Source organism: Drosophila virilis, chromosome 5 (assembly GCF_030788295.1).
Source record: "Drosophila virilis strain 15010-1051.87 chromosome 5, Dvir_AGI_RSII-ME, whole genome shotgun sequence".
Classification (NCBI taxonomy): domain Eukaryota; kingdom Metazoa; phylum Arthropoda; class Insecta; order Diptera; family Drosophilidae; genus Drosophila; species Drosophila virilis.
In genome coordinates this window covers 480,677-506,925 of record NC_091547.1, presented here as the reverse complement: position 1 = coordinate 506,925, position 26,249 = coordinate 480,677, and the positions used below count along the sequence as shown (strand labels likewise).

The window sequence follows — 26,249 nt, the reverse complement described above, 5'->3', positions numbered from 1 at the left end:
ATTATTGGGCCTTCCAACAGATCAAATAAGCGACCCTACAGCTGGCAGCGCAGCTGCAATATTCAAAATGTATTTGCAATCTGGAGGAATTAATTTTAAGTAAAATAAAAATAGACAGCATTTAAAATATTAACATTATGGAGAAAACGCCAACCGAACATCATAAGCGCTTAGAATATTGTACGACGCGATTGCAATATCGACAGGGCCGCGAGCTAAAAGCTGTGAAAGTAAAAAAACCATCTAAAAATCCATTGGGATCCTTTAAAACTCTGCCAGTTTTCAGGTGTACACTGTTGCCAGCGAGTCCCGGCATATGTTGGTTTTTGGCGTGCCCAAAGTTAATCTTCACACAGAAATAAAGAATAAGCTGCAGTGCTTTGGAAAATTGCGTTCCTGCACATGTGTGACCACCGAATTGGCAGAAACAAGTGCGTCAGATTCAGATAATATTTAGAGCATAAGCCTAACTAAACTGTATTATATTGACAGTGGAATTAGAGGCCTTTACAGATGTATTTGCGGTGCAGTTTGATGGGTTGGAACAAGCGCGTCGGGCTAAACGACAACTGGATGCTAGGCAGTTCTTTGGCGGCGAACTACACATCTCCTATGCCCCGGAAAGAGAGACATCCCAGGAGCTGAGGGAAAAGCTGGTACAGCGCCGAAAAGAGATTGCCTATCGCATCCAGCGCAACCTGGCCGAGCAGCCGCATTCGGTCAAAAAAACCGTATAGAACTAAGATCATTTATAATTCTGTCATTTTATTGAACCTAATAAGATAACACGAGCCTCTAAGGCTGAACGATCTCTGAAGATTCTCCAATGCATGTTTCACTTTCAAAATAATGGCATTTCTGAAAAATTCCGCAAAGCCATTTGCATTTATTTCTGTTTCGTTCTGCGTAGCTCGTGATAGTAATTTAGCAAGCCAATGCGTTTCGCCCACACTTGCGCACCATAGTTCGCCCAAAAGCTGCAACAGAGAACCATTAAATCAACACAATGAAGCATAAATCGCAACTTACATGCCAAACAAGGCTCCACCCAAATGTGCCGCATGATCAAAAAATTTCCAGCCCATCACGCAGCCGGCAAAGTCTATGCCCATGATAACTTTGATGGCGGCACCGGCAGAGAACGTAACGGTTGGCAGGAACAATATGCTTAACTGTGTATCGGGATACTGTGCGCAGACGTAGGCCAATACGGTCATAATAGCGCCCGACTGCAAATAAAGCATAATAATTAAGATATACATATATATATATATATATATATATAAACTTAAGTGTAATACGCACCGCGCCCAGCGACATGCCCGGTTGTCGCGTGCCCGCCTTGTAGAGAATGCTCATCAAACTGGAAAATACACCAGCGCTGAGGTAGACGGCCATAAATTGCTCCTTGCCCATAGACAAGACGGCGGCATTAGAAAAACTGTGCAGCACATACATGTTGGCAAAGATGTGCATGACGGAGTAGTGACTGAATGTCGAGAGGAACATGGGCCAGCAAACGATTCCTGTGTGAGGTTAGAAATAAGATAGAAGCATTTTATCATTTAAATTGTATGGATTGTACTTACGCGCTGCAGGGTTTGATGTGAAGTACGTCATCATTATGTTACGCATTGCGGGCAGACGCCACAATCCAAACGCCAGCAGATTACACACCAATATGGGCGCAAAGGTTTTATCACCGGGCGTCAATGAATCCCAAAAGCGCCGCGCATCGTTCTTAATTTGCCACCAAGTGTCACGATCTACAAGCAGCCGATTTTGTAACCAACCGAAACGCGCCTGTTTGGCCTTCGAAAGAATCATGCTCCGTGTGTTCTCGTATTCAATTATCGTGGCGCCAGCAAAGCATCCGATGCTGAACTAAACAAAAGTTGGACTCAGAGCATGTGCCAAACAAGAGTATCTATTTCGATCAAATTACTTACTGCTCCTGTGAACGCGATTGCCTTGATTACGTTGTTCGTTGGCACCGTGCCACCCTCTGCCGCAGGCTCAACTGCTGGCGATCTGATGTTGCTCCATCGGGATCTGTGGGTGTGAAAGTAACGCCCTGGTGGCTGCCACGCCCGCTGTGTGAACATAGTGTGTCGACAAGCTTGTAATCGGCTTGCAACATTTCCTTGAAATCTATAACTGTATTTTGGATGTGAATTAAAGCAATTGGTGTAGCCTGGTCGGCTCTTTGCATCCTTACTTACGTCACCTGAGTTAGCCAACTTTGACATAGCGCACGATTAACAAGCATAATATTTCGGGAATCAAGAATTTTGCATTAAATAAAATATATATATATAAAATATTTGCTTTGTATTTCCCGAAAAGCAAAGCAGGTTGACATAAAAATATACTGTTGATTTGTTTTTTCCTTCTGAATTTAAAAAACCAAGATACCCTTCAGTACCCTGGACTGGTTTTCCACGTTATCGTTCAACGTGTTGGTATCGCCGCAGCCGGATTGTGTATGCTTTTATGTTGATTTTATCAGCCACTCGAAGTATCCACTGTATCCGTATTCTAAAATTCCAAGCTGGGTTTAAAGTTATAAATCATTTAAATAATGCTTTTTCTGTTTTTTGTTTATTTTTGCGATTTGCTGTTTTGCTCGTACGTCTGTTAAGTTAACATTTCGCATAAATGTTATTAACAGAAATTAGTAAATATCATGTGTAAAATTTGAAAATTGTATACATTTGTTGGCTATAAAAGGTAATACATGTAATTGGCATACAGTTGTAGTTTAAAAAATAAAAACAGCAACGCAAACTTAAATTAAATCAAATTGACACTTAACAGCTGTTAACCGGCTTTGGTACGTTATCTCTAATGTAGGGCTAACAAACGATATACTAAAAAGCAGAGTATTTAAATGTAAAAAGTAGAAAAACAATGTATTTAAAAAAAAACACTAGATTGTGCTTTCATTTCACGTGTTTTGTGCTCCTCGATAATTGTGATAATCTAAACCAAAAACCTTAGCAGCCATCGATAAGGGTAGATATCGATAGTGACATCGGCTGTTTAACAGTTGTTATTGGACCAATTATAAAAATGGAACATGTGGAGCCGGTTAGTAAATTATATTTTTGATTTTTTTTATTTATTTAACTAGTGTTCACATTTTAAGCACATCCAAACCAATGACATTCTGCAGCAAATACTAAAACTGAATATAGTTGAGAATGAAGCTGAAATAATGACGCTATTGATAAACTTGCGGCTGCTGCTCACCCAAAGCAGCGCCAGTCAGGAAACATTGGCCAACAATATGGAATTCGCACATTTTGTGCAAAACGTTGTCTTTAATCCAATTATGAGGACACAGCAGCGAACACTACACATTCTAACGCTTCAGGTGCTGGCCAACAGCGTTGTAAACAATGAAAAGACACAGGCAGCGACTTGGCAGACCCATGGCGCACAAATTGCCGAGCAAGCGTGCACTTCTCCACTGGGCAGCTCCAACAATGTGCTGCTCATGATTATGTATAACATTTATTTAGGACGTTGCACACGCCTGGTCAGCGAGCAGTTGGTGTTTGAAACATGTGTGCGCCTTTGGCAGGCAATTATTGAAGCACAAACGGATTACAATTTCGAGTATCTGCATTTTTTGCTGGAGCACTTTATAGTGAAGGATGGACGCGCCTGTGTGCAGTGCTATCAGCGTCTGGCGTTGGTGGAGCAACGCATTGCCTTTTTGGACTATGTGGCGCACTATCTGCGCGAAAACAGTCCAAATGGAGAGATCAGCACCATGCTGCTGCTGTTCTTTGCCAAAGAGTTTCGGCTAAAATCGGATTGTATTCTACGTGAAACCATAAAACTACGTCACGAGCTGCATCCGCGTGAGGTGCACACGCTGCTCCGCATCATTGCAAGCGCCAGCGGCACAGAAAATTATGCCAAAATCTATGCAGTCGATCACTCGCTATTTATTAATGTCAGCAGCTTGCTGCGCTGTGTAATTGCGGCTGGCAAAGAGCCCAATAGCAGCGTGGACACCCCCATGACAAAGCTGGAGGAAGTGGCGCTCACCTCTAACATAGATGCGGGCTATGAGGAGCGGGTGTCCTTTGAGCTGAAAACGCTGCTGGTGCGTTGCACGGCCAATTTGCTGTACGAGAACGAGGCCAACCGAGGCTACTGCCTCGACACCCAACTGCTGCCTGCGCTGCTCGAGTGCACAGTCATGGATGCGCGTAATCCTTGTAAGTTATAATCCAAGAATTGCTGACAACTAGCTTGTTAATCTGTGTTTTCTCTGGCCCACACAGTAATGCGTGAATGGAGCATTCTGGCCATACGCAATGCCTGCATCAATTCCCCCGATGCGCAACAGGTGATTGCCGGCCTGACCATGCAAGGTGCTGCACCAAATGACATGCTCAGCGAATTGAATTTGGATATGGGTGCATTACGCATCACAGACCGACAGCAATAGACACAAAAATACACAAATCCATTTGCTGTCCATTTGCCACTAACAAGTGGTTAGCTCTACAAACAGCACGACGTCATCCGCGGAATGATGCGCTAATGATATGCCAAAAAATGAGAAAAAAAAAACAAATGTTAACAACATTCATAAACGCGTTGTCAACGTTTAATTGCAATTTGGCCCAAAATTGTTGGCGGCGGCAGCAGCAACAGCAGCGAGCGGTGGTTGTCGATGTTGTGCACTGGCATGCGGCTGGCTGTTTGGCTGGCAAAGCATTTACGAGTTTTATTTTATAAATAGCTGCCCATGGCTCTGTATCATTAAAAAAAAAGAGAGATGCCTAAATACATCAATTTCTAAAATTACGCACACATATTGCTACACAATGTGCCTGCTGTTGTTGCTGCCCAGCTCAGTTTTTTATGGCGCAATTAAAAACGAAACGAAAACGATGACGCAGTTAATCACGACAATGCCAGAGTTCACGCTTGGCACTTGTCTGCTTGGGCTTGGACCATCAGCCAGACAGCAGCGCCAGCGCCGCGCCTGCTGCAGGTGGCCATGCACTGGTTGTTTGTCGCGACAACGTCTCTTTATATATATATATATATATATATATATGAACTCATTTAATCTAGTTAAGGAGCATCACCGACTCGTAAAGTATATATATTCTTGATCCGTACAAAGAGCTGAGTCGATCGCAAGTGTCGGAAAATATATAAGCTTAATCGGAATTGGAAATATATTTTCTTCGTTGCTATATGCAAAACGCGATAATCATATTTCTCGCGATTTATACTCCAATTTTCGTAACATCGATAAGAACCAATTTTAAGACATGGATTTTTAAGCATAACTCGAAAGTTGTTAAATTTTAGACACCGAACTCGGTATATAGCTTCACCCAAGGTATATAAGGATTAAGTGAATTTCTCACTCCAAAATTAAAAACAAAAAAATGTCATTAATATAGAGCCTTGTTATTGGGACACTTACGTCATATAAAGTCTTGAGATTTTTGTATTATCACATAAAGTGTGTCGAAGCCAGATTGTGTGTAGCGCCAGCTGGACTCTGGGTCCAGGGTGTCTCCTAGTCGAGCGCTTTCGAATAGAGCACCCTTGTTATTTATATACACCCCTGCCACATGCACATGTGGTCACAGCCAACCCCGGCGTCTATCAAAATTCTTGTATGTAGAACGCACGCCGCCAACGCCGCAAATTATGTTTATGCTGTGGGTCCCATTTTAACGCTCGCAAATCACAAATCAGCGCCGGCGGCCCAAGCAACAATGCCAGCTCCTTCCCTGCCTCGAGCAAGCGCAGGCCTTTTGTTTTTTTCGTGCTCCCACCAGCGCGACCAGGGCAACCACTGGCACTGCCGCATCTATTGCCTCTGGCAGTAGTCAGTCAGTCTGTGCCCGTGCTCTGCAGCAGCAGCAGCAGCAGTAGTAAGCGACGGTGTGCGCGATCTCGTGTGGTTTTTATTGTGATTTAAGAATTGGATTTGTATTGTGGAAAACCCGTAGCCGTGCTGCTGTCTGCGCGCGTTTGGCACTTATGCTTTTATATTTTTAAACGATCTTCTTTTAGCTCTAGTATTTATTTATTTGTTTGGGTTTTTAGTTTCGCGAAATTAACAACAATTTATTTACGGCTTTGGCACTGAGCGCGCCCCAACTTCAACCCAAACAAATCTAAGAAATCAAAAAAAAAGGAATTCAGCAAATCGAACGATCTATAAATCTAGTGCAAGTTCGAAATTTTTAATGGTAAACAATGTGCAACATTTATAGTTGTTGTTTTTTTTATTTTTATATTTGTTGCGGCTGCACTTATATAATCGTAAATCAGCGAACTGGCAGTTACGAGCTGACAGTTATGTTCCGTTAGAATTTTAAGTTTGTCGTCGCGTTGACATAATTTATGCTCAACATTAACTAAAGATAAATGTAGCAGTAAGACTAATAAACTAATACTATATAAATTACAAAGTTCCCGAGAAAAACATATAAATTGACCAGTAAAAATTTAACACACAACATTTGTTTGCATAATATATATACTTATTTATTTTAGATTTAGGCTAAACATTTTTTGTTTTTGTTGTTCGCGTGTGTGTGTGTGTGTGTGTGTGTGTGTGTTGCATACCTTTGTACTGTTTATTTATATAAAATATTTCCCATGTCAAAACTGTCAATATGTGCGGCCCCCAAAAGAAAAATAAATATAAAATAAAAGACAATGAAATGTTGAAAAATTACGGTTTCACCGATTTTGTCGTGCGGTCGGTCAGCTTGGATCAACATACATGTATATGCCGCCACCCCCCCTCCCGCAAACACATGTACACACAGGCGTACCTAGGCGCAAAGAATGCGTGTGTGTGTGTGTAAGTGTAGTAGACACAGCTTGATAACTGTACGTTCTGTCTAAAAATACAAAATGTTCAAGACAAATTTGTTTAAAACAAATGGCGAGCGCGCCAAATGCGTACCGTGCAAAATTTAAAACAAAAAAAAAAAAAAAAAACAAAAACAAAAGAAAAATAGCTCAAAATTAAAGCAAAATAAAAATAAATAATAAGAAAAACAAAACACACACCCACAAAATATGCTCAGCACTTATAGCATAAGAACTCTATCCGTTGAGAGCTCTTTGTCTCCAACTCAAAATGTGGCAAATGACGCACTTCTGGCCACATGACGCAGATGCAACTCCTCCCAACTGGCGTATTCAGTTATTTCTTCCACATCTATAAATAAGACACGGAAGTGATTGCCACAAGGAACACAACACAAGAAGTTGCATGCCACACGAATGATATGTGAACAAAAGATGAAAGCAGCCATAAATAAAACACGACTGCTTACAACATTAAACAACATTTTACGCTAATGAATATAATAAGTGCAAATTATTGCGGGTTTTCCACACAAGTCTTAAAACGACATTTGCTGGGCTTTATCTGTACAAATGGCGCAGCATTTTAACATTTTATGATTTGCACATATATATTTTACTATCGCAAATTACCCAGCTTTGCCCGGGTCAAGTTTTTTTCTTTCCAAATTACAAATATTACTTCCAAAGCAATTTTCTGCACGTGACATACATACAAATTAGTTAGAACTAAATTCCCCCAATTTTACACAATTCTAAGTGGAATTTCAAAAAGTGCAGAAATATATAAATATTAATTGTAAATGGAAAATGTGCAGAAAAAGAAAAATATTACTATGTTTTAAAGGGCTTGGTAAAGAAAATGAAAACTTTTCAGTCCCATTTTCACCTAATAGAGTTGGATTTGGCAAAAAGCGTGAAACAATGCTGAAATGAAATTTCACAAAAAAACTCTGAAATTGAGTTTTAGGCCAAACGGATGTTATACAATAATAGTAACCGGAGTCAAAATGTCAGCTTTCTATCTCGATTCGGACTGTACGTTGATCGGCAAACAGTCAGTCAGTCTGCCGGGACAAGCAGTTGCCTATATTGAGAATTATATGACATGTTTATATAGAGCTTAAGTACGGGGAAAACCTGACTATGTGGACGTCAGGTACACATGTCGGACCGGGCCGCTGCTCTATGGCACTTTCACACGCACACGACACCACCCACCCACGCGGTGGGCGCACCTAATTCTCGCCGAAATATTCGCAAGATATACACATGAATGTATATTGAGGAATATTAAATTTTCAATTTGAAGAAAATGAAAAATAGAATGGAGCATTATTTCAAAGGAATTCACATTATTTCGTTGGCCGGTCGTGAATGTCTCTGCTAATTTGCTTAATTTCTGTCAAGAAATTATAGAAATCTGAGAAAACGGACGGTTTACGAATCGTTTTCGTTGCCAAAGCGACGACGTCAAAAACAACATGTAAATAAATAAATTCTCCATAGCAGCATAATTAATGGCTCATGCCAGACAAATGTGCATAAAATATGATTATTTAAATATTGAGCTGGCCAAAAATAAACGCGAACGAGAATCCACAAAAAAAAAAGGAAAAAGAAAATAAATACGAAAATCTAAATGAAATTCCGTATTAAAAACACCTGCTGAATTATAATTATGACGATGGGAGAAAACTCGCACGCACACACACTCCCACACACACAGACACAGACAGTCGTACAACATTGCGTATACGCAACGTGACTTAATTTGTTTAAACATTGGCCATGCCAACATGTCGCCTTCCAACTTTTTCATTTTTCATACCCAACAGGAACGTGCCCTATCCCATGTGCGTGTGGATTTCCCATTGGTATCGCCCGGAGACAGCAGCACACAGCTGAGGCTGAGCCCGTAGAGAGCGGACACAGTTAGTATTGGCAAAATGAAGCGCGACGTTTCCACGTCGACCATTGGCCGGGATGAGGCCAGACGACCGCTGATGGAGGCGTATATGTTCCAGCGTCGTGTACTGCTCGGCTGCAGCCTGTTGATGGTCGTCTCGCTGTGTGTTTGGATTGTGGCCATTGCTACGGATCATTGGATTATCATATCGGGCGGGGCAGGTGTGTACAATATATGCATATTTTTTTTATATTATTTCCCGGTTCCTATTTCGTTCCCATAGGCATCTTTATACCCGAATCGCGACGCTTCTTTATGAACTCGCATTCGGGCCTGTGGCGCCATTGCCGCAACACAATTGTTCCGAATGCGCTCAGCAATGCGCAGGTGGTGCGGAATTTTAGCTCCATGTCGTACACCTCACAGTCGTATATTAATGACGCCAAGCGCAATCTAACCCACATGGACTTCATTCGGAGTTTTGCCGAGGAGAAGCTGGACGGTTCCGGGAATTTTACGGAGCCCGCGCGACGACGCATGTTCGCCCATTGGGCACGCGGCGAGGAGGAGGAGTTCCAAACGTTTCGCAGCGCCTTTCACAAACTCGTCATGTCCACGGAGGCCAACCAGCATGAATTTAATGCCACAGCCCTTAAGCCCATACCGATCGATCCGTTGGATGTGAGCGGCATCATAAGGCGTCGTACCTTTGGCTCGGCGCTGCAGCGCGTCAAATATAACAACACCTGGTCGTACTATGTAATTCCGGAGATGGCGCAACAGTGTATATTTAGCAACTGGACGGACTATCCGCTGGTGGTGCGTCTGCTGGGCACCTATATACGCGACGTTGGCATACCCGCCTTTGTGCTCAACGAGGAGCGCGTCATTTTGATACTCGTGCCGCCTCTGCCCCCCAAGAGGGGCGGCCAGACCGCCTACTACAGCTATATACCCTACCGTGAGTATTCAATCGCCTAGGTATTTATACTCATTAATAGATATTACCTCTTCTCTCTTGAACAGCGCGTTGCAAATACATCGACATGTTCCCCAATTCCAATACCCTTCGCAACGAGCCCGGCTTCGATGATGAGCTGATGGGTAAGTTTTATCCAATTGATTTGCTATTGTTTCAGCTTTTATTTGGTAGTGTTATGGCACGCCATTGCAGATTACATACGAACGCAGGCATCGTTTGCCTGCATCACATTGTTCGTGATGAGCCTGGGTGCTGTATTCTCCTTCTACACGTTCATGAATCCGCGCTATATGTTCAAGCGTCTGGCCGGTGGTATACACCTGGTTGCGGCATCCACAGCGCTTGTCGTCTTGCAGGTATTGTTCTCTTCGATTGACTACACTAAGGAGCATTTGTTCTATGCGTATCCGGATGGTGCGGAATTGACGTGAGTAAAACACTACCAAAATCGCAGACAGTTAATATGTATATACAAATTTCTCATCTAAAGCTATGGCTATGGCGTTTACCTGGCATGGTTCACGTTTGTAACTAATATTGTTTGCGGTATTATGTTCCTCTGGTATTCGGGTAAGAAAAAAGGCGCTAAGGCGCCAAATGATGAAGTTGCCATGGCAGATGAGCCAACCATAATGGGCAGATAAGTTCGCCCACAACAAACTACAATCAAAGACCAAAGCAATCCAAACCAATACCTGGGTTGGTATTTTCGTTTCACTTTTGTTATTTGTTATCTTCTTAATAGTATATATTTTAATATATATATGTGTAAAATGAGTTTTTGGTTTATAATGATCTGAAGAACTCGGCGCAATAAAGAAATCAATTGTTAACCTGTAATACAAAAGCTAATGTTTCATTTGAAAATGCGTTTCATTCGTTTCGGAAATAATCGGGCAAGCTCGAAAATATACGCAAATACACGGTCGCATTTTTGTGTTTTCGATTAAAAATCGACTTTTTGATTGATATCGACATGAACAAAACTGAAGGTAGTAAATTGACAAGTAAACTTATGACATCACAAATGTGTTTGCAGTCACATATTTTATTACCATTTTGCCTTACAATATGTGAGCCAATGACGTCATATGCAGACAATGCATGGCGATACCTTGTAAAATGTTATTGGCACATGTTGTAGAAAACTGTATTTTTTTTTTGCTGTCAAAGATTTAGTTGAAAACTTAATTAAATGGAAGCGGATATATTTACCAAACGAATCAAAGATCTATCTACTGAGGAGAGAGAGAGGCTTGACGAGCAAAACAAGCGTTTAGTGCCTGAATTCAAAGCGAACAAATTAGAGATCGATGCCCAGCGTCATTGGGATTTATTTTACAAACGCAACGAGACGCGCTTCTTCAAGGATCGCCACTGGACAACACGTGAGTTCCAGGAGCTGCTGGCGGATCAGCAATGCACAAGCACGGGAGCAAGACGACGTACCCTCTTAGAGGTGGGCTGTGGGGTCGGCAATCTGGTATTTCCGCTGCTGGAAGAGCAGATTAAGGAGCAATCCAGTAACCAAGGATTTTATTTCTATGCCTGCGACTTTTCACCGCGTGCTGTTGACTTTGTTCGTGCCAATCCGCTGTACGATGCAAAGCATATGACTGTCTTCCAATGTGACATAACGACGCAACAGGTGCATGAGCACATTGCCGCGTCCAGTTTAGATGTGTGCACCATGATCTTTGTGCTATCCGCCATACATCCCGATAAATTCGCCGATGTGGTACGGAATTTATGGCATCTGCTAAAGCCTGGTGGCTTGGTACTGTTCCGAGATTATGGGCTCTATGACATGGCGCAGCTGCGCTTCAAGCCTGGCCACAAAATTGCCGAGAATCTATATATGCGACAGGATGGCACACGCAGCTATTACTTTTCCGAGCTGCAGCTGGCACAGCTGTTCATCCAAAATGGTTTCGAGGTGCTGGACAACAGCTATGTGCATCGGCGCACACTCAATCTGAAGGAGGGCATCGATGTGCCGCGCATCTTTCTGCAGGGCAAATTTCGAAAGGCTGCAGCCAGCTGATGGCATTTCAAGTATGTATATATATATATTTTTTCTTTTAAGTTTAAGTCAATTACAATAACATTGTTCAATAAATATTTGTATACTTTATGTTGGGCTTACATATACATATGTGTGGTATATATGTTTGTGTCCTACTATGTTGCAACAGCTTTACTCTCGCTGCGGGTATATTCAGTACGTTGCGAGCTGTGTAACGTACTGGGAGAGATATTTGCAACATGTATATATATATCTGATATCTGATCAGGGCGACTTGTTGTGTCCATACATCCATGGTCTAGCTTTCTCTTTGCGAGCTAGTCGCTTCGTTTTGAAGCTATTTTTATAAAACTTGGCATAAATTCGTCATACATATGTCGGAATCTGTCAGATCGGATCTCTATATCGTATAGCTCGCAAGCGAAGCATCGGTTGCTTCAAATACCAAACTTGACAATAAATAACATTATGTTCGGACTACAATATCATGGAGTTTCTATAGAAACAATCGGCCGGAAGTCGATGTTTTAATACACACACAGCTAGTAAGCGTTTGCAAGGGAATCTTCGACGGCCCAAAGATAGCCATTATTTATATCAGCTTTTATATTGCTTAACATATATATGTATTTAACCCATCATACCAGAGTCTAGATAACTTTACATTAAACAGATTTTATGTTAGTTGCACTATTAAATTCATTATAAAATACTTTTCTTTAGCATATTTTCTGGTAACTTGGCTATAAGTGTTAGTTTTGTGGGTGAAGGACTTTAAACTCTTAAATCTAAACGATAATTACATAATTGGTAATGTAAATGTTTAGCAACAATTAGAATACAATACGAACAACAACTTAATGTGACAATATTCATTATTCAACAAATTCAAAAACGGTTTTTAAATATTGCTGCGTTCTATGTTCCAGTTCAAAAAACGTCCCAACGTTGCCTGGGTCCAAATCTTACGGGTTTTGTTCGTCAGTTAATACCGAGGAGGTAACGTGCGAATACATACGTATATATATATATATATATATATATATATATGTAGCTAGAGTAATCGTAATAAATATACTTGAATTTGGCTAATTGGTTTGATGTTGGGCACGCTCTAATCGAGACCATGTTCGGTCAGCTTGCCTCCATTGCTGGTGCTGTGACCCATGGGCGTCATTTCGATGCTGGACTCAAAGCTTTTGGTCAGCACATCGCTGCTCGTAATGGAAGTTGTATTGCTATGCAGTGATGCTGCGATGCCGCTACCTGGCCCAGACAGGGTGGCGATGCCGTCGTTCATGTCGCTATCCATGCTGAAGCTGTTGCTGCCATTCTCATTGATCAGCGAGAGCGTCTGCAGAGGCAGCATGTCGGTGGGTTGCGGCTCGACAACGGCATCGTATGTCTTCGACTTGCTGACCGTCAACGGGCTCTTGTCGTAGTCGATTCCGGTGTCCGCTGTCTGCAGCTGCAGCAGCGAATTGCGCTGCGTATGCTTGTCAAATTTACGTTGCGGTGGTTTTGGCGGTTCCTTATCCTTCTCCTTTTCCTTCTCCTTGTCCTTAGACTTTTTGAAGCCGAGCGCTTTATGGGCCTGCGCTTTAATGCCCTCCATGCTGGGCCTGATGATGGAAGTACGGGTGCCGCTGCTCTCCTTGGTCGACGGCGATTCCTTAACAATCGGTTCCGTTTCCTCCATTACGCTGGCCAGCTGCTGCGTTGCCTGTGGCATTGTGAGATCCTGCACTTGTATGGGAATATCATCGGGCAACTTTTTCGTACGAAATGAGGCATTCGTGATCATCGATTTAGAGACGGAGGTCGTCACCGTATTTGTAGCAGGTGTCAGCGCAACACTGAGACCCATGGGGCCATCATTAGGCTGACCAGAGGGATTTGCATGCAGCGAATTGCGTACAGCGTTTGTGACTAGAATCAGTTCCGTAAACATTTCGTAGCTTGCTCGATTATGTATATCCTCCAGGGTCTGTATGGCAACTGTGCCAAAGCCATTGAACATGGCATAGTAGATGGCATGCACCAGCTCGATGAGAAAGGACGCAGAGAGTGGTATGCGCGGCGACGAGGGCTTGGGAAATGTAGCGCCCGTTGCTGGATCGGAGCTGTAATTGAAAGACAGTTAAAGCTAGAACAGGAGCAAGTAACTGTTACTTACCCATAGCTCATGCGATGTCCATGTCCAGATTTGGTGGTGAATCCCTGGTTGACCATCTGTGAGGCAACACGACAAAGATGCAGCAGCGATGATTTCTGCGTGAGGTTCACCTGCTGATTGTAGCAGAAAAGCAGCGCCGCCATTATGCGCATTCTGTTCTGGGCATTAATCGATTCGATGCGCAAATGTGGTCCCCATTTGACCTCGCGGTTGCAGTTCTCCTCCCAGCGTCGCAGATCGGTCATGGGCAGCTGCTTGACCTCATGATAAACGGAGGCCTGTGCCAGGATGGGCATGCGAAACGCGAAAACCTTCTGGCCGCCATCGTCGGTGGACACCTCGCCATTATAAATGCATATGAGCAGCGTCTCGACGCCGCGTGACGCCTTCTTATCGCCGGCCGCGACTGCATGCAGGTATGTGTAGATCAGCACTGGCAGGAATTGTAATGGGAACTTGTTCAGTGTCACCTCCGGCGCCCGATAGAAGGCCAGCAGCTGCTGGCAAATGTCATGGATCAGATCCTCGTTGCGCTGCCTGTCACTGAATATTGTGAAGATGGCCTCGGCAATTTCGGGATCTGTTTCATGCTCGACGACGAATGCCTCGGAGTCGGCTGGCTGACGTCGAGTGCGTTGATAGTCCGCCAGCCATTCTTTCACCAATTCAGCCATTATTATGTATTAAAGTGCCTAATTAATTTGCTGTACACTGTCCTCTAATCTTTTTCACACATAAACCTTGCATATCTGCGCAGGGCTGCATGCGCAGCGAAAACATTAGTTCAGCAGAACTAGTTCCAACGTATATAATTGTAATAGTTTAACTAATAGGTAAACATCTATTTTATAACAATCACAAAAATGACAACCACCTTGTAGAGCCGCTCATCTTGCTCGCTCAGCTGCTAGGAGTGACTAAAGTGTGTACATTGTCCTTAAAAACATAAATATACGCACACAAGAGTTAGCCATTTTGTCCGATAAAAAGTAACAAAAATCGATGCTAAGTTACTGCCGCTAATTTGACGCGCATCATATTTCAGTGTGTAATAGTTTGGGTATCTCAAACTTAATTATAGAATTTTTTCCCTTTTCTTGTTTCTTGCTATATGGGCCTCGGTAAAAATATAATATCGATTTATAATCGAATAATTTTAAAACAGCTGTGTTTTTTAGGTTTGATTATGTTAAAAATAATCGTTAGAGTCATTTAGCTGTTAAATTCGACTTTTAAACTGAGTTACATTTTTTCTAAAAATTACTGGCAGCGAAAAACGTTTTTTATTATTAAACAGTCATTTACTGAATGCGTATTACCAATTACAGCGTAAATCATAGTTAAGGTAACACCAAAAAATCGATCTCACTGTTAATAACAGTTCAGCAGTTCAGCGCTCAGTGTTGCGATCAAAAATCCTAACATAAACAGTGTTGTCATATACCGTACGACAATCAGGGACTGCGTCGCTGGGGAAAAATATGTGCTAATTGCGCGGATAGTTAAAAGAAATAGCTTATATACCAAAAAATAGTTAAAGTCGCGTCTGAAATTAGATAATTACAATCAATAGTATTTATAATGAACATATACAACAAATTGCGTAGCAGAGAACATGGACTGGGTAAGCAAGAACTCTAGCGCGGGCAATTTATGCAATTTGGCGCTCGAAATGCATTAGAGCGCGCTCCCGCTCCTTTCGCGGGAAATTCGAGCGCCAAAATGATCAGTGAATATTATTAAGGAGGAGATTTCGTGTGCAATTCCACTTGAACAGCAGCAACAGAGTACAACGACATTTTCATATGGAATATCAAAAACTTGCTGCGTTTGCGAAAGTAGTGCATAAGAAACTAGAACGTAAACAAACGTAACTATTTGGCACTTATTGCACATTTTCCCTTTCTCTTGCAGCCAATGAGCGTACTTATGATTTTGCGCTGAGTCGCCTGTGCGTGTCCAGGCAGGACAGCTGGCGTGGCATTGCCCCAGCCAACTACAGTCCGGACTTCAACCCAGAGCCGCCCATATTCTCAGCCAAGTTCGCCAACTGCGATGGCTACAGACACATTTTGGCCATTGCCAACGAGGATGGCAAGATTGCGCTACAGGATACCACAGAGCGTAACCAGGAGCCGGAGGAGCAGTCGCTGAGTGCGCCACAGTGTCATTTTAATGCCGTTTTCGACCTAGAATGGGCGCCAGGACAGATGCGGTTTGTGTCGGCCTCCGGTGATCACACGGCTCGTCTGTGGGAGGTCGCCGGCTCTGGGATACGTGGTCTCAATTCCTATGTGGGCCACACACGTTCTGTGAAAACAGCCGCATTTAAGCGCACGGATCCGGCAGTGTTTGCGACAGGCGGACGCGATGGTGCCATCCTTATCTGGGACATTCGGGCTAACCTTAATATGGATCTGACCTCACGCGTCGACAATTGTATTTACAGCGGCCACACCGGTGGTCCGGGCACGCCACAATCTCAACGGAAACAGCGCACTCGCACGCCTAAAATGGCAAACAACAGCAACACCTCCAGCAGCATTACGGGCTTGGCCTTTCAAGACAACGATACGCTCATCTCATGCGGCGCTGGCGACGGCGTCATAAAAGTGTGGGATCTGAGGCGAAATTATACCGCATACAAAAAAGAGCCACTGCCGCGTCAGAGCTTACCCTATGCGGGTCAATCAACATTTAAGGGCTTCACCAATCTTATTGTGGATGCGGCGGGCACACGTTTGTATGCCAATTGCATGGATAACACCATCTATTGCTACAATTTGGTTTCATATGCGCCTAAGCCGCTGGCCTGCTATAAAGGCCTGCTCAACTCGACTTTCTACATCAAAAGCTGCCTCAGTCCGGACGGCAAATATCTGCTGAGTGGGAGCAGTGATGAGCGCGCTTATATATGGAATCTGGAACATGCGGCTGAGCCGCTGGTTGCATTGGCGGGCCACACTGTCGAGGTCACGTGCGTGGCATGGGGCGCCACACATGATCGTCCGATTGTCACGTGCAGCGATGATGCGCGCCACAAGATCTGGCGTATCGGGCCTGCGCCGGAGACATTGACAGCCGCTGAGGTAGCGGAACAATATCGCGGCCAGGCGAGCTATGTACGTCAATTCGATAGGCAGCAGCCAAACGCTGCAACACAACATAAGTATAATCTCAGAGATCTGGAGTCTACGCCGCGCTCTCTTAAGCGTCTCATGGAGATGAATGAACGCACGCCAAGCTCTGTAGAAAAGACGACCATCAAGCGTTCCTTTCTGGAGATGCTAGGCGCGACAAGTAACGATGCAAACATGGAGCAGCCGCATCAGAAGCGCACAAAGCCACTCGAGTCCAGGGGTCGACGCTTATTTGGACCAAGCTGCACCAGCAGCCAGCAGCTACCAGCTATTGGCGAGGAGGAATGCACCATGCCCGCCTGCAATCAGGAGAATGCTGCCGACGACATCTCGCCGCTAACCTGCACAGCTGCAGCTGCTACTCGATTGCAGCAGCCATCGCCACTTAGTGAGCATCATATAAATCACATTCCATACACCTCGCCACCTACAACATCAGCGCAAGCGGGGGCAGCAAACGCAAGCACCACTTCGCCAACCGCGCTCTCTTTAATTTACTCGCCCACCTCGAACCTGCCCAACTATGTGCTAGACGGCGAGGCGCCGCATTTGGGCATCATGTCGCCCAAACGTAAAGCCAAAGAGAAGGTCGACTGGCTAACCAAAATACGCAAACAGAAGCTCATGTCAAACAGCCGGGCGACGCTTACGCTCGCTGAAAAGATGAGCATCGAGGAGACGCTCGATGTAATGGCCTCGCCCCGTCTACAAAGCCTGCGCAACTCCGAATGCAGTCCCAGACTGCAGGCCACACCTAGGCGACGCATTTCACACAACGATACCGGCGCCCCACACTTACGCACGCCGACCTCCAGCCGGCGGAACAGTGAGACGACGCTCCTACGATTCTTCAGCGTGCAACGCAGCAGCGGCAGTGGCAGTGATGCCTCTGCTGCTGCTGAGGATGAAACGCACGGCCTTGTGGAGCTGCCTGTCATTTCGCCGCCGTCGCCAGCAACATCTACGTTGACGCTGCGCACGCCAACGACTGTCGTCGGCAGCGACTGACACCCAGAAGACGGATCTGGGATCCACCCATCCCATATATAGTGTTAACTGGACATACCTTAAGCTATTTCTATGGTAGGTTAAACAGTTCTTTTTATCTCCAAGTTAATAAGCACTTTTCACACTTTTGTACAGTACTAACACAAGAGACTAAATATAATTACACACATATATATATATATATATATATATACATATATATATCAATAGGATATTTTAATTTAAGATCTTCTGACATGCATGTGCTTTTGGCTGGGTCAGCTTTACCAATTATGACAATAAAACTAATTTTGTTTTTTTAGAAGGTATTCTCTAGTTCTATAACCTGTTTATTAAATCGAGTGAGGCTGACTCAACTTAGATTATATTTTTGAGTTAGTTTTTCCAAAAAAAGAAAATCACATAAATGTTTAAGGCGTTATTTTCTCTTCTATTTATTTTAGCATATACAATTGTTATTGATCATTGCGATTTTTTGGACGTCTTTGGTTGACCATTTTGTAAAGTAGATTGTTCCTGCCGCTGCTGTTGCTTTACCGTAGCGTTGAGCCTCAGGATGCGGTAAACGTGGCGTCCCACACCCACAAGCAGAATTAAATGACACAAGTGAAGTGCTATGCTGGACTCCATTGTGCTGGGATAGGTGTTCCAGCAGTACTCGATAATTCCCAGAATTAAATAGCGCACGCCAAGCGAATACGGCGTGGACCATACCAAATACGGGAGAGAGTGGAAGTACCAAATGTAGAACTGATAATGCAGCGACCGGGCGCAGGCGACACCGATGAAGTTGCACAGGAAGAAGGGTAGCAGCGCCAGCTGTGTGCATGGCTCAAAATAAATGTCGTATTGTTCTTGCTTTTGGTTCAAATGTGGCTCTAAAGATTTCTGACCCGTGCTTTGCTGCAGACTCCTCTCGAATGCCTTGAGGAAGGATTTTTGCTCGGCACTCAGTTGCTCGTCCTCCTCCTCCTGCTGCTGCTCTACCAATTGCTTGGACTTCTTCGCCTGAATCTTTGCTTGGTTCTGCTGCTCGCGATTTTTGTGTAGTATTTGTGGCACTATCTGTTGCTGCACCTCGCGTAGTCTCAGGTAGCTTCTGAAGAACGTCCAGGTAGGCTTTGCAAAGCATAAGAGCAGCAGCAGATGCAGCGCCAGCAGGACCAAGTGGAACTCACGCTGCTCGAAGAGTTCCTTGCTCAGGAATCTATAGTTGACAGTCCACTTATGCTCAAAGATGCGACCCAGGTCGAAGCTGCCGCGCAGATATTCCATAGGATGGGTACGCAGAAAGGGCGCGCCAATAAACAGCTGTAGCACTGCGCAAATGGTGAGCTGTACCAGAGTCCTGAGCACGCCCAGATTAGCCAAATAGAACAGCAACAACGCGGGAGCAAACAGTAAAATGTTCATCTTGACACCAACAGCAAGGCTATAGCAAATACTTCCCAGCGTCCAACGCTGATCCAGGAACAGATTTAGCGCGGCATATAGTAGTAGAATGGCCACAGGATCATTGAACAGTCGGAGCACATAGATCGAGTGGATGCGGTAGGATGTGAAGGCGCTAAGCACCAGCACATAGGGCGGCACCTTGCGGCTCTTCGTATAAAGGCGCAATACGAGGCACATTTGGAGCAAGTAGATGCAGGCGAATATGTATTGTGCCAGACGCACATTCGTACCCTGGCCGGTTAAATAGTACAGTCCCGAGTAAATGTAAACAAATGCAGCCGGGTATACCAACGGACCGGTGTCACCTGAACGAAATTAAACAATATTATTAAATCAATACAAAATGTAACGCACACAAGCAAATACCCTTGACGCTTATAAACTCTATCTATTTTCCTAATCAGGAATATATCCCAATATATCCCAGTCGTTACAGACATGTTTGTCCATCTGTATGAAAACTCAAAGATTTTCATCATTCTCACATAAACATCCAAGCCACAATCAGTAGAAAACAGTAGTTTGTAGAAATAACCTTCCTTTTCTAATATCCAACCAATTTTAAATACGCGGTTTTTTTTTCCTATAAACAGCTGTGAGTGTGTTCCCCAATAACCAGCCGTTAGGAACTAGCAAATGAACCAACAAGTTCGTGAGCGAGCTGTTTACGCAACTTAGTGACTGTCAAAATGTCAAAGTGAAAAAACGAGAGAGAGAACACTTTGTATCAAGCAGCATGGAGGTTATTACGGCATGTTGTTAGAGCTGGCTGCCAAATAGAGAGAAGATTAATAGAGTTAAAACAGTTAACGGACAAAATGATTTCGTGTAAAAATTTATGTGTTTTGCGTCAATTGCCGCTCAAAAACTGTCGCCGGCATTACAGTGCCATTCAATCAAGTGCCGCGCTGCTGTCAGTGCGGCCAACGAAATGGACACCGAAACCTGCCGCTGCTGGTGGCGCCGTCTCTGCTTGGCAACAGAGGACGACGGCGAAGCAGCATCAACAGCAGCAACGACGCAGTCTATTCAGCTCGAGTCGCATGCAGGCCAAGGACTACTATGCGACGCTGGGAGTGGCTAAGAATGCCAATGCCAAGGACATTAAGAAGGCGTACTATGAGCTGGCAAAGAAATATCACCCGGACACCAACAAGGATGATCCGGATGCGAGTAAAAAGTTCCAGGACGTTAGTGAGGCCTATGAGGTCCTTAGCGATGATCAGAAACGGCGGGAATACGATACCTATGGCCAGACAACGGAGAACATGAATCGTCAGGGTGCGGGCGGTGCCGGCGGCTTCGGTGGCGGCCCCTTTGGGCCCGACGGCTTCTCACAGAATTGGCAATTCCGCTCCACCATCGATCCGGAGGAGCTATTCCGCAAGATCTTTGGCGAGGGAAATTTTCGCAGCAATAGCTTTGACGACTTTGCAGATTCCAAATTCGGGTTCGGGCAGGCCCAAGAGCTTGTCATGGACCTAACCTTTGCCCAGGCGGCTCGTGGCGTCAATAAGGATGTTAATGTGAATGTAGTGGATCAGTGTCCCAAATGCGCCGGCTCCAAGTGCGAGCCTGGCACCAAGCCCGGTCGCTGCCAATATTGCAATGGAACGGGTTTTGAGACTATATCCACCGGCCCCTTTGTAATGCGCTCCACGTGCCGCTATTGCCAAGGTACGCGGCAATATATTAAATATCCGTGCGCAGAGTGCGAGGGCAAGGGGCAGACAGTACAGCGGCGCAAGGTGACGGTGCCGGTACCGGCAGGCATCGAGAATGGTCAAACGGTGCGCATGCAGGTGGGCAGCAAGGAACTGTTTGTCACCTTCCGTGTAGAGCGCAGCGACTACTTCCGTCGCGACGGCGCTGATGTCCACACGGATGCCCCGATCTCGTTGGCTCAGGCGGTGCTGGGCGGTACAGTACGCGTTCAGGGCGTCTACGAGGATCAATGGCTGAACATTGAGCCGGGCACCTCATCGCATCGAAAGATTGCGCTGCGCGGCAAGGGCCTGAAACGTGTCAATGCCCACGGACACGGCGATCACTACGTGCACATCAAGATCGAGGTACCAAAGAAGCTGAGTCAGGAGCAGCGCGCCCTGCTGGAGGCGTACGCTGAACTCGAGGAGGACACGCCCGGGCAGATACACGGCATGGCGCAGAGGAAAGATGGCAGTAAGAAAGCAACGTAAATACATTTTAAAACTAATGTGATTGGGCCTACAAATACAAAAGAACCTGTATTTGCAGTACTATGTGCAATAAGTTAAATATAGTTTTTGTTGTATAATAATCAAAGTGAGAGCTCGCTTGAACGGATACCCACGGCTCCAGATTGTCCGCGTAAGCATACCCCAGTCATATCTATGTTAATTAATGAAAAATGAAAAGGGATGTATGATAAATTTCACGATTTGTTTTAAAAACATCTCCTATTGCTTTCATCTTTAAAATTCAATTATCTTTTAATATTTTACCCTTCCGGGAAAGTTTTTGTTAAAGAAAGTTTCCGTTTCCGGCCAACAAAAGGGAGTTCCGTTAAGGGAGTTTTTACTGTTGATAGCTATGGTTAAAGCATTTACGATATTAAACCTTTCAAATACAATTGCAGCATAGATCAATTATGCAATTGGCTAGCTGGTAATGGTAACTACGCCAAATATTCTTAAGTAATTTTAATTTAAACGTAGCTTATTTTTTAGTTGCTCGAATTAAATTTCTGTTCTCTTTCCCCTGACTCATTGACATGTCTTGCAGCGCAGGTGCGAGTGAAACCAAAACTGACGCCCAGCCAGCAGGTAGAACAGCGGACAGCGGTAGTCAAGGAACGAGTAGAGCAGGAGCAGAAACAGAATCAGCGAAAGGCCAACAAAGCGAAAAGTCGGAAACACGCAGAAAAGATCAGCAAACCGGAGGCGAAAGTGGAAGCAGCGGAGGCTTCTTGAACAAAATCAAATCCATGTTCAACTAAGTTGAATTGTGTCTTTGTTATCGATAACTCTTTTGTAATCGTCGTTGGTTAAACGATTGGCTACAAATGCGTTTTTTGCCTTTAAACTTTAATTGTTAATTGTAAATTTGGGGGCTATATTCCAGTGTGGAAAAAAAATGAAAAAAAATACACCAAAATTTATAGTAAGAACTTGCGGCTTGTCTACGTTCAGCTACATTTTCGCAATAAATTTGGCCTGGTCTCACTCTCTCTATCTGCCTGGTTTCCAAAAATAAACCAAAGCCAGGCGGCAATTGACTTACCTCGCAGCAGCGAATAATTGGTTGTGCCATTCAGAAAGCCTTCACATTCCTGTATGGCGAAAATTTGTTGCTTTATATATATATACATTAACAAGTTCCCGTCATTCTCACCTGCATGTAGGCCTGCCAATCAATCTCCGTGTAGGGCACACGTTGAATGACAAGCACGTTGATAACTGCCTCGGCCAAAACAATCAGCACCGAAACAATGGGCAGCGCAGCCGGCTCGAATGCCAGGTATTTAATAAAGTTCCAATTGACATATTTCTCTTTAAGCAAAAGCAACAGGTTGCTGGGCTTTTTGCGTCGGGTCACAGGCCGGTTGTTGGTTCTTGGCGGTGCCATTTATTTGATAATAAATATTTTTGCGGCTAAATGATGTGTACACCCACACACCTTAAATACATGCTGTGGGCACCCAAATTCTTAACATTTACAGAAAAATTATTAACAGCGCGCACCAATTTGCTTGTGGAATAATTGTCGTTACGGTTTTGTTAAGTAAAAGAACAAAAATGATTATTAAGGTTGATGCAGTTCGGTATAAAATTATATAAACTATGTAAAGAATACAAGTCTGTCAAGTAAAACGACGAATGACGCTTGTAATTGAATATAACAGCTGCTACTGCTAGACGTAACAAAATCATAACCCTGCCATAACAGCTCAGCTGTTGCTCCACACAAACTATGTTCGCTTCGTTGTGATGAGAACCCAGGTTCAGGTAAGCTCCAAAAGTTCACTCAAAATAAAACAATCAGCTGTTAGACGAAATCAGGCGGCAGAAGTCGATAGCATTTAAAAATCGGCAAATGCACTGCATTACTATCAAGCTGCAGCTTTTATTTAAGGGGCGTTTTATTAGCAGAACATATTTTAAATTCACTTAGTATTATAAACTATAATTTTATTTTGAAAATACTTTTACAAACTTTACAACACTTTATAGTACAGATTCAGTAATTAAATTGGAAAAACTGCATAATACATTTATTCTTTCGTAGAGATATTTTTTGCAATAGTATTTTGACTATGTTGTAAGAAATTGACCAAATCTACTTGTGGTCAATTGCACGAACGATTCGGATCTGTTTCCTGTTGGAAGTGCAATGGGCACAGCCAATTTAATGATGACACAGAAGGGGGGTGGTAACCCATATACGATTTGATGGGGCAAGAAGTCGGCTGGCTGGCTGGCCAGAACGAGCCCGGCTGCAGTACGGCTCTCCACTCCGTTTACCTCACTCATGCATGTAAATGTTGGCCATTTAAAAAGTTACAAGCATCCTCAAACTCGAATAACCATTTCCGCTCTGTGCGCCCTTCATCTGCAGGTTTCAGCACAATTAATTGACAACCTGCGGATGCGGATGTTTTTCAGATTTTCACTGTTTCGTTGTATTCATGTTATTTTTTTCTGTTTTTATTTATTTATTTTTTTTTCATTTCTTTTCGGCGGTGTACATGTGCACTAATTGTGCCCAGTGCGCCGTGTATTCGCAAAAAGTTGACAAATGGCATGCAAACTGTTTCCATGTCCATGTCCAGGTGAACTGCTCAAATGGCTGCAATTATGCCAAGGGCCAGGTGGGCAGTTAGTGGGCGGCAGTCATGTGGATTTCGTACGCATTTCAAGGGAGCGTACGTCAGGAATGCAGTGAAAACTTACGGCATATTTCAATAAATGCAGTGAAGAATTCAAAAAGAATTTAATTTTAAGCTTGTTGCGTGAACGAACATGTTCCCAATAGATTGAGATTGCAGATAAATTACTTTTGCTTAATAAATGTATACATACTGAAAAAAAAAATGTACACACATATATACATCATTAGAAGAATGTACGAATTGGCCAAAAATATTTGGATGCCCTGTTGCATTCTCTTTCCAAATGAGTAGGATTTTTCTTTTTGCCTATTTGCCTTCCTCAACACCAAAATATTTTATATTCAAATAAAAAACTGTATATTGTACATACATAGTTCTTATCACGCTATTTCTATAAATGTGATTGAGTGTCCACATATTCTTAAATATGGGCTTCTGAGCATCGTGGGTCGTTAAAGTCTACGCTAGTTATCATTTAAATACAGAATTATAAGTATACAGATGGGTATACATTATAGAACTAAATCGGTCATTTCTTATCAGGCGCAACAGCACCAATACAACAAAAACAACAGGGATTCTCCACAGATAACTGTAATATAACCATTCAGTGCGAAAATTGTCCGTTAATCAATATATTTATGTATGTATGTGCGTGGTGTTTTATGTAGTACGTACATACTTTATGTAAATATTTATGTACAATGCAGACATTTATAGGTGTGTACATTTGTGTATATGTTTGTTCTGCTTGCTGTTATCAAAAAGGCTGATAATAAAATCTAGCAAGCTTTAGAATAATGTAGAATATTAGTGTGTACAGATGTACATATGTATGTCTATACATACATATCTATGCACTTACATATAACGCAAGCGTCTACTTCTAGCTGACAATCATTTTAATAGTTTCTATATACACACATGCATACATGTGTATGTAGAACTTTGTACTCGCGTTTTTATATTATTGTTAATTTATTTAATGCTTCGTTCCTTCATTGCGCACTGAGAGATTTAAATAATAACTGAGTACGTGAATTGTAAATGCAAGTACAATTAACTGGTACGTTATACATATATTATTAATAAAATAAATGCCTGTAAATGTATAGATATGTACGTCAGCGTGTGCGATAAAAGCGCAGCTGATTGAAAAACATTCAAACGCTTTTGTGATCCGGTCTCAATAGCCGAGCTCAGAAGTCCATCCTATATGCTTGTTTGCATAGAAATTATTCCTCTTCTCTGTTATTCGCTAGCTTACTGCTCATTGTTATTGTTATGATAGGCAGCAACAATTGCAGCCTTTACTTTTGCTTTTGGCTTTGCTTTGGCACTTTGCTTTGTGTACACACAGCGGAGGAGACAAAGCGGCCAAACAAACAAACTGTTGATAATTGAGCAGACGCGGAGAACGCGAACGTTGCAAAGCACTTACAAACAAACACACGCACACATAAGCATCAACTTAGACACACACGCATGTATAGGCCTTGCCATGCCGATGGACGTTGGCATAGGGTGGTTAATCGAAGAGCAGTGGGACCATTTAAGAGTTCAATCATATCAAGCGTCGTTTTTGTCGCGCCGTGTCAATGTTGTGTTCGTATGGCACCCATCCCCACATACTCCCACTCTACCGTTGTTTGACTACTGGTGATGTTCCTGTTATATTCCACATGTGGACTGCATACACACATACACATGCGTAGAAGTAAAAATCAAAATAAAATACATACATACCTCTGTAATAAAAACTAGCAGAGAACAACATATCAAAAGGTTTGAGCGATTTCTGATCGCGCTACAA

The 26,249-nt window shown here is 43.4% G+C and overlaps 9 protein-coding genes across 21 annotated transcripts; 6 read left to right on the top strand and 3 right to left on the bottom strand.

The window, feature by feature from the left end:
• Nucleotides 1-15: 15 nt before the first annotated feature.
• LOC6635810 (RNA-binding protein 48) lies at nt 16-817 on the top strand. Of its 2 annotated transcripts, none has more exons than XM_015168761.3 (3): nt 16-230; nt 287-431; nt 502-817. In XM_015168761.3, exons 1-3 carry the CDS (start codon nt 138-140, stop codon nt 735-737), a joined length of 474 nt encoding a protein of 157 aa, XP_015024247.1. In that variant the 5' UTR covers nt 16-137; the 3' UTR covers nt 738-817. The 2 variants fall into 2 exon arrangements, with proteins under 2 accessions (XP_015024247.1, XP_002059319.1); XM_002059283.4 differs by having other exon boundaries at nt 19-230; nt 493-817.
• Nucleotides 741-2,637, bottom strand: rho-7 (rhomboid family intramembrane serine protease rho-7). 3 transcript variants are annotated; one of them, XM_015168792.3, is made up of 6 exons: nt 2,219-2,637; nt 1,950-2,157; nt 1,590-1,884; nt 1,306-1,526; nt 1,030-1,229; nt 741-977 (listed from the first exon to the last, which is right to left on the bottom strand). In XM_015168792.3, exons 2-6 carry the CDS (start codon nt 2,103-2,105, stop codon nt 887-889), a joined length of 963 nt encoding a protein of 320 aa, XP_015024278.1. In that variant the 5' UTR covers nt 2,106-2,157; nt 2,219-2,637; the 3' UTR covers nt 741-886. The 3 variants fall into 3 exon arrangements, with proteins under 3 accessions (XP_015024278.1, XP_002059318.1, XP_032292261.1); XM_002059282.4 differs by having other exon boundaries at nt 2,223-2,637; XM_032436370.2 differs by having other exon boundaries at nt 1,590-1,879; nt 2,223-2,637.
• A 216-nt stretch (nt 2,638-2,853) lies between these two features.
• On the top strand, nt 2,854-4,827 carry LOC6635808 (ataxin-10). Its single transcript, XM_002059281.4, has 3 exons — nt 2,854-3,090; nt 3,149-4,232; nt 4,299-4,827. Exons 1-3 carry the CDS (start codon nt 3,073-3,075, stop codon nt 4,463-4,465), a joined length of 1,269 nt encoding a protein of 422 aa, XP_002059317.1. The 5' UTR covers nt 2,854-3,072; the 3' UTR covers nt 4,466-4,827.
• A 1,047-nt stretch (nt 4,828-5,874) lies between these two features.
• On the top strand, nt 5,875-10,602 carry LOC6635807 (uncharacterized). Of its 2 annotated transcripts, none has more exons than XM_015168762.3 (6): nt 5,875-6,239; nt 8,709-9,000; nt 9,063-9,740; nt 9,806-9,883; nt 9,933-10,188; nt 10,252-10,602. In XM_015168762.3, exons 2-6 carry the CDS (start codon nt 8,820-8,822, stop codon nt 10,403-10,405), a joined length of 1,347 nt encoding a protein of 448 aa, XP_015024248.1. In that variant the 5' UTR covers nt 5,875-6,239; nt 8,709-8,819; the 3' UTR covers nt 10,406-10,602. The 2 variants fall into 2 exon arrangements, with proteins under 2 accessions (XP_015024248.1, XP_002059316.1); XM_002059280.4 differs by having other exon boundaries at nt 5,877-6,239; nt 9,954-10,188.
• A 276-nt stretch (nt 10,603-10,878) lies between these two features.
• On the top strand, nt 10,879-12,874 carry LOC6635806 (tRNA N(3)-methylcytidine methyltransferase METTL6). 3 transcript variants are annotated; one of them, XM_002059279.4, is made up of 2 exons: nt 10,879-11,816; nt 12,717-12,874. In XM_002059279.4, the coding sequence occupies exon 1, from the start codon at nt 10,957-10,959 to the stop codon at nt 11,803-11,805; it is 849 nt and encodes a 282-aa protein (XP_002059315.2). In that variant the 5' UTR covers nt 10,879-10,956; the 3' UTR covers nt 11,806-11,816; nt 12,717-12,874. The 3 variants fall into 3 exon arrangements, with proteins under 3 accessions (XP_002059315.2, XP_070066426.1, XP_070066425.1); XM_070210325.1 differs by lacking the exon at nt 12,717-12,874 and adding an exon at nt 11,957-12,270; XM_070210324.1 differs by lacking the exon at nt 12,717-12,874 and having other exon boundaries at nt 10,879-11,916.
• On the bottom strand, nt 12,334-14,829 carry Hyccin (PI4KA lipid kinase complex subunit hyccin). The gene is made up of 2 exons (XM_002059278.4): nt 13,964-14,829; nt 12,334-13,910 (listed from the first exon to the last, which is right to left on the bottom strand). The coding sequence occupies exons 1-2, from the start codon at nt 14,635-14,637 to the stop codon at nt 12,902-12,904; spliced, it is 1,683 nt and encodes a 560-aa protein (XP_002059314.1). The 5' UTR covers nt 14,638-14,829; the 3' UTR covers nt 12,334-12,901.
• Nucleotides 14,830-15,388: 559 nt separating this feature from the next.
• Nucleotides 15,389-18,982, top strand: l(2)dtl (WD40 domain-containing protein denticleless). 2 transcript variants are annotated; one of them, XM_070210323.1, is made up of 3 exons: nt 15,389-15,587; nt 15,878-18,186; nt 18,555-18,982. In XM_070210323.1, exons 1-2 carry the CDS (start codon nt 15,545-15,547, stop codon nt 18,109-18,111), a joined length of 2,277 nt encoding a protein of 758 aa, XP_070066424.1. In that variant the 5' UTR covers nt 15,389-15,544; the 3' UTR covers nt 18,112-18,186; nt 18,555-18,982. The 2 variants fall into 2 exon arrangements, with proteins under 2 accessions (XP_070066424.1, XP_070066423.1); XM_070210322.1 differs by having other exon boundaries at nt 15,878-18,485.
• Alg3 (Alg3, alpha-1,3- mannosyltransferase) lies at nt 18,521-23,172 on the bottom strand. Its single transcript, XM_002059275.4, has 3 exons — nt 22,939-23,172; nt 22,828-22,876; nt 18,521-19,871 (listed from the first exon to the last, which is right to left on the bottom strand). The coding sequence occupies exons 1-3, from the start codon at nt 23,170-23,172 to the stop codon at nt 18,574-18,576; spliced, it is 1,581 nt and encodes a 526-aa protein (XP_002059311.1). The 3' UTR covers nt 18,521-18,573.
• Nucleotides 20,119-22,714, top strand: LOC6635803 (protein tumorous imaginal discs, mitochondrial). 6 transcript variants are annotated; one of them, XM_032436385.2, is made up of 3 exons: nt 20,119-21,760; nt 22,184-22,241; nt 22,335-22,476. In XM_032436385.2, the coding sequence occupies exons 1-2, from the start codon at nt 20,385-20,387 to the stop codon at nt 22,239-22,241; spliced, it is 1,434 nt and encodes a 477-aa protein (XP_032292276.1). In that variant the 5' UTR covers nt 20,119-20,384; the 3' UTR covers nt 22,335-22,476. The 6 variants fall into 6 exon arrangements, with proteins under 6 accessions (XP_032292276.1, XP_032292275.1, XP_015024251.1 ...); XM_032436384.2 differs by having other exon boundaries at nt 22,330-22,459; XM_015168765.3 differs by lacking the exon at nt 22,184-22,241 and having other exon boundaries at nt 20,125-21,747; nt 22,335-22,714.
• Nucleotides 23,173-26,249: the final 3,077 nt, after the last annotated feature.

What these genes read in the sequence shown, in the direction of transcription:
- rho-7 (XM_002059282.4), bottom strand. Translation starts at nt 2,269, where the DNA reads ATGCTTGTTAATCGTGCGCTATGTCAAAGTTGGCTAACTCAGGTGAC. An exon ending in CAATCGCGTTCACAGGAGCA is followed by an intron (nt 1,885 to 1,949) that starts GTAAGTAATTTG and finishes ACTTTTGTTTAG; the next exon opens with TTCAGCATCGGATGCTTTGC. An exon ending in GGTGGAGCCTTGTTTGGCAT is followed by an intron (nt 978 to 1,029) that starts GTAAGTTGCGAT and finishes TCTCTGTTGCAG; the next exon opens with CTTTTGGGCGAACTATGGTG.
- Hyccin (XM_002059278.4), bottom strand. Translation starts at nt 14,637, where the DNA reads ATGGCTGAATTGGTGAAAGAATGGCTGGCGGACTATCAACGCACTCGA. An exon ending in GGACATCGCATGAGCTATGG is followed by an intron (nt 13,911 to 13,963) that starts GTAAGTAACAGT and finishes TTTCAATTACAG; the next exon opens with CTCCGATCCAGCAACGGGCG.
- LOC6635810 (XM_002059283.4), top strand. Translation starts at nt 138, where the DNA reads ATGGAGAAAACGCCAACCGAACATCATAAGCGCTTAGAATATTGTACG. An exon ending in GCGAGCTAAAAGCTGTGAAA is followed by an intron (nt 231 to 286) that starts GTAAAAAAACCA and finishes GCCAGTTTTCAG; the next exon opens with GTGTACACTGTTGCCAGCGA. An exon ending in CACCGAATTGGCAGAAACAA is followed by an intron (nt 432 to 492) that starts GTGCGTCAGATT and finishes TTATATTGACAG; the next exon opens with TGGAATTAGAGGCCTTTACA.
- LOC6635808 (XM_002059281.4), top strand. An exon ending in CATGGATGCGCGTAATCCTT is followed by an intron (nt 4,233 to 4,298) that starts GTAAGTTATAAT and finishes TGGCCCACACAG; the next exon opens with TAATGCGTGAATGGAGCATT.
- Alg3 (XM_002059275.4), bottom strand. Translation starts at nt 23,172, where the DNA reads ATGGCACCGCCAAGAACCAACAACCGGCCTGTGACCCGACGCAAAAAG. An exon ending in ATTGGCAGGCCTACATGCAG is followed by an intron (nt 22,877 to 22,938) that starts GTGAGAATGACG and finishes TTCGCCATACAG; the next exon opens with GAATGTGAAGGCTTTCTGAA. An exon ending in CAATTATTCGCTGCTGCGAG is followed by an intron (nt 19,872 to 22,827) that starts GTAAGTCAATTG and finishes AATTTCGTTCAG; the next exon opens with GTGACACCGGTCCGTTGGTA.
- LOC6635803 (XM_015168763.3), top strand. Translation starts at nt 20,385, where the DNA reads ATGATTTCGTGTAAAAATTTATGTGTTTTGCGTCAATTGCCGCTCAAA. An exon ending in GATGGCAGTAAGAAAGCAAC is followed by an intron (nt 21,761 to 22,329) that starts GTAAATACATTT and finishes CATGTCTTGCAG; the next exon opens with CGCAGGTGCGAGTGAAACCA.
- LOC6635807 (XM_015168762.3), top strand. Translation starts at nt 8,820, where the DNA reads ATGAAGCGCGACGTTTCCACGTCGACCATTGGCCGGGATGAGGCCAGA. An exon ending in TATCATATCGGGCGGGGCAG is followed by an intron (nt 9,001 to 9,062) that starts GTGTGTACAATA and finishes TCGTTCCCATAG; the next exon opens with GCATCTTTATACCCGAATCG. An exon ending in CTTCGATGATGAGCTGATGG is followed by an intron (nt 9,884 to 9,932) that starts GTAAGTTTTATC and finishes TTTATTTGGTAG; the next exon opens with TGTTATGGCACGCCATTGCA.
- LOC6635806 (XM_002059279.4), top strand. Translation starts at nt 10,957, where the DNA reads ATGGAAGCGGATATATTTACCAAACGAATCAAAGATCTATCTACTGAG.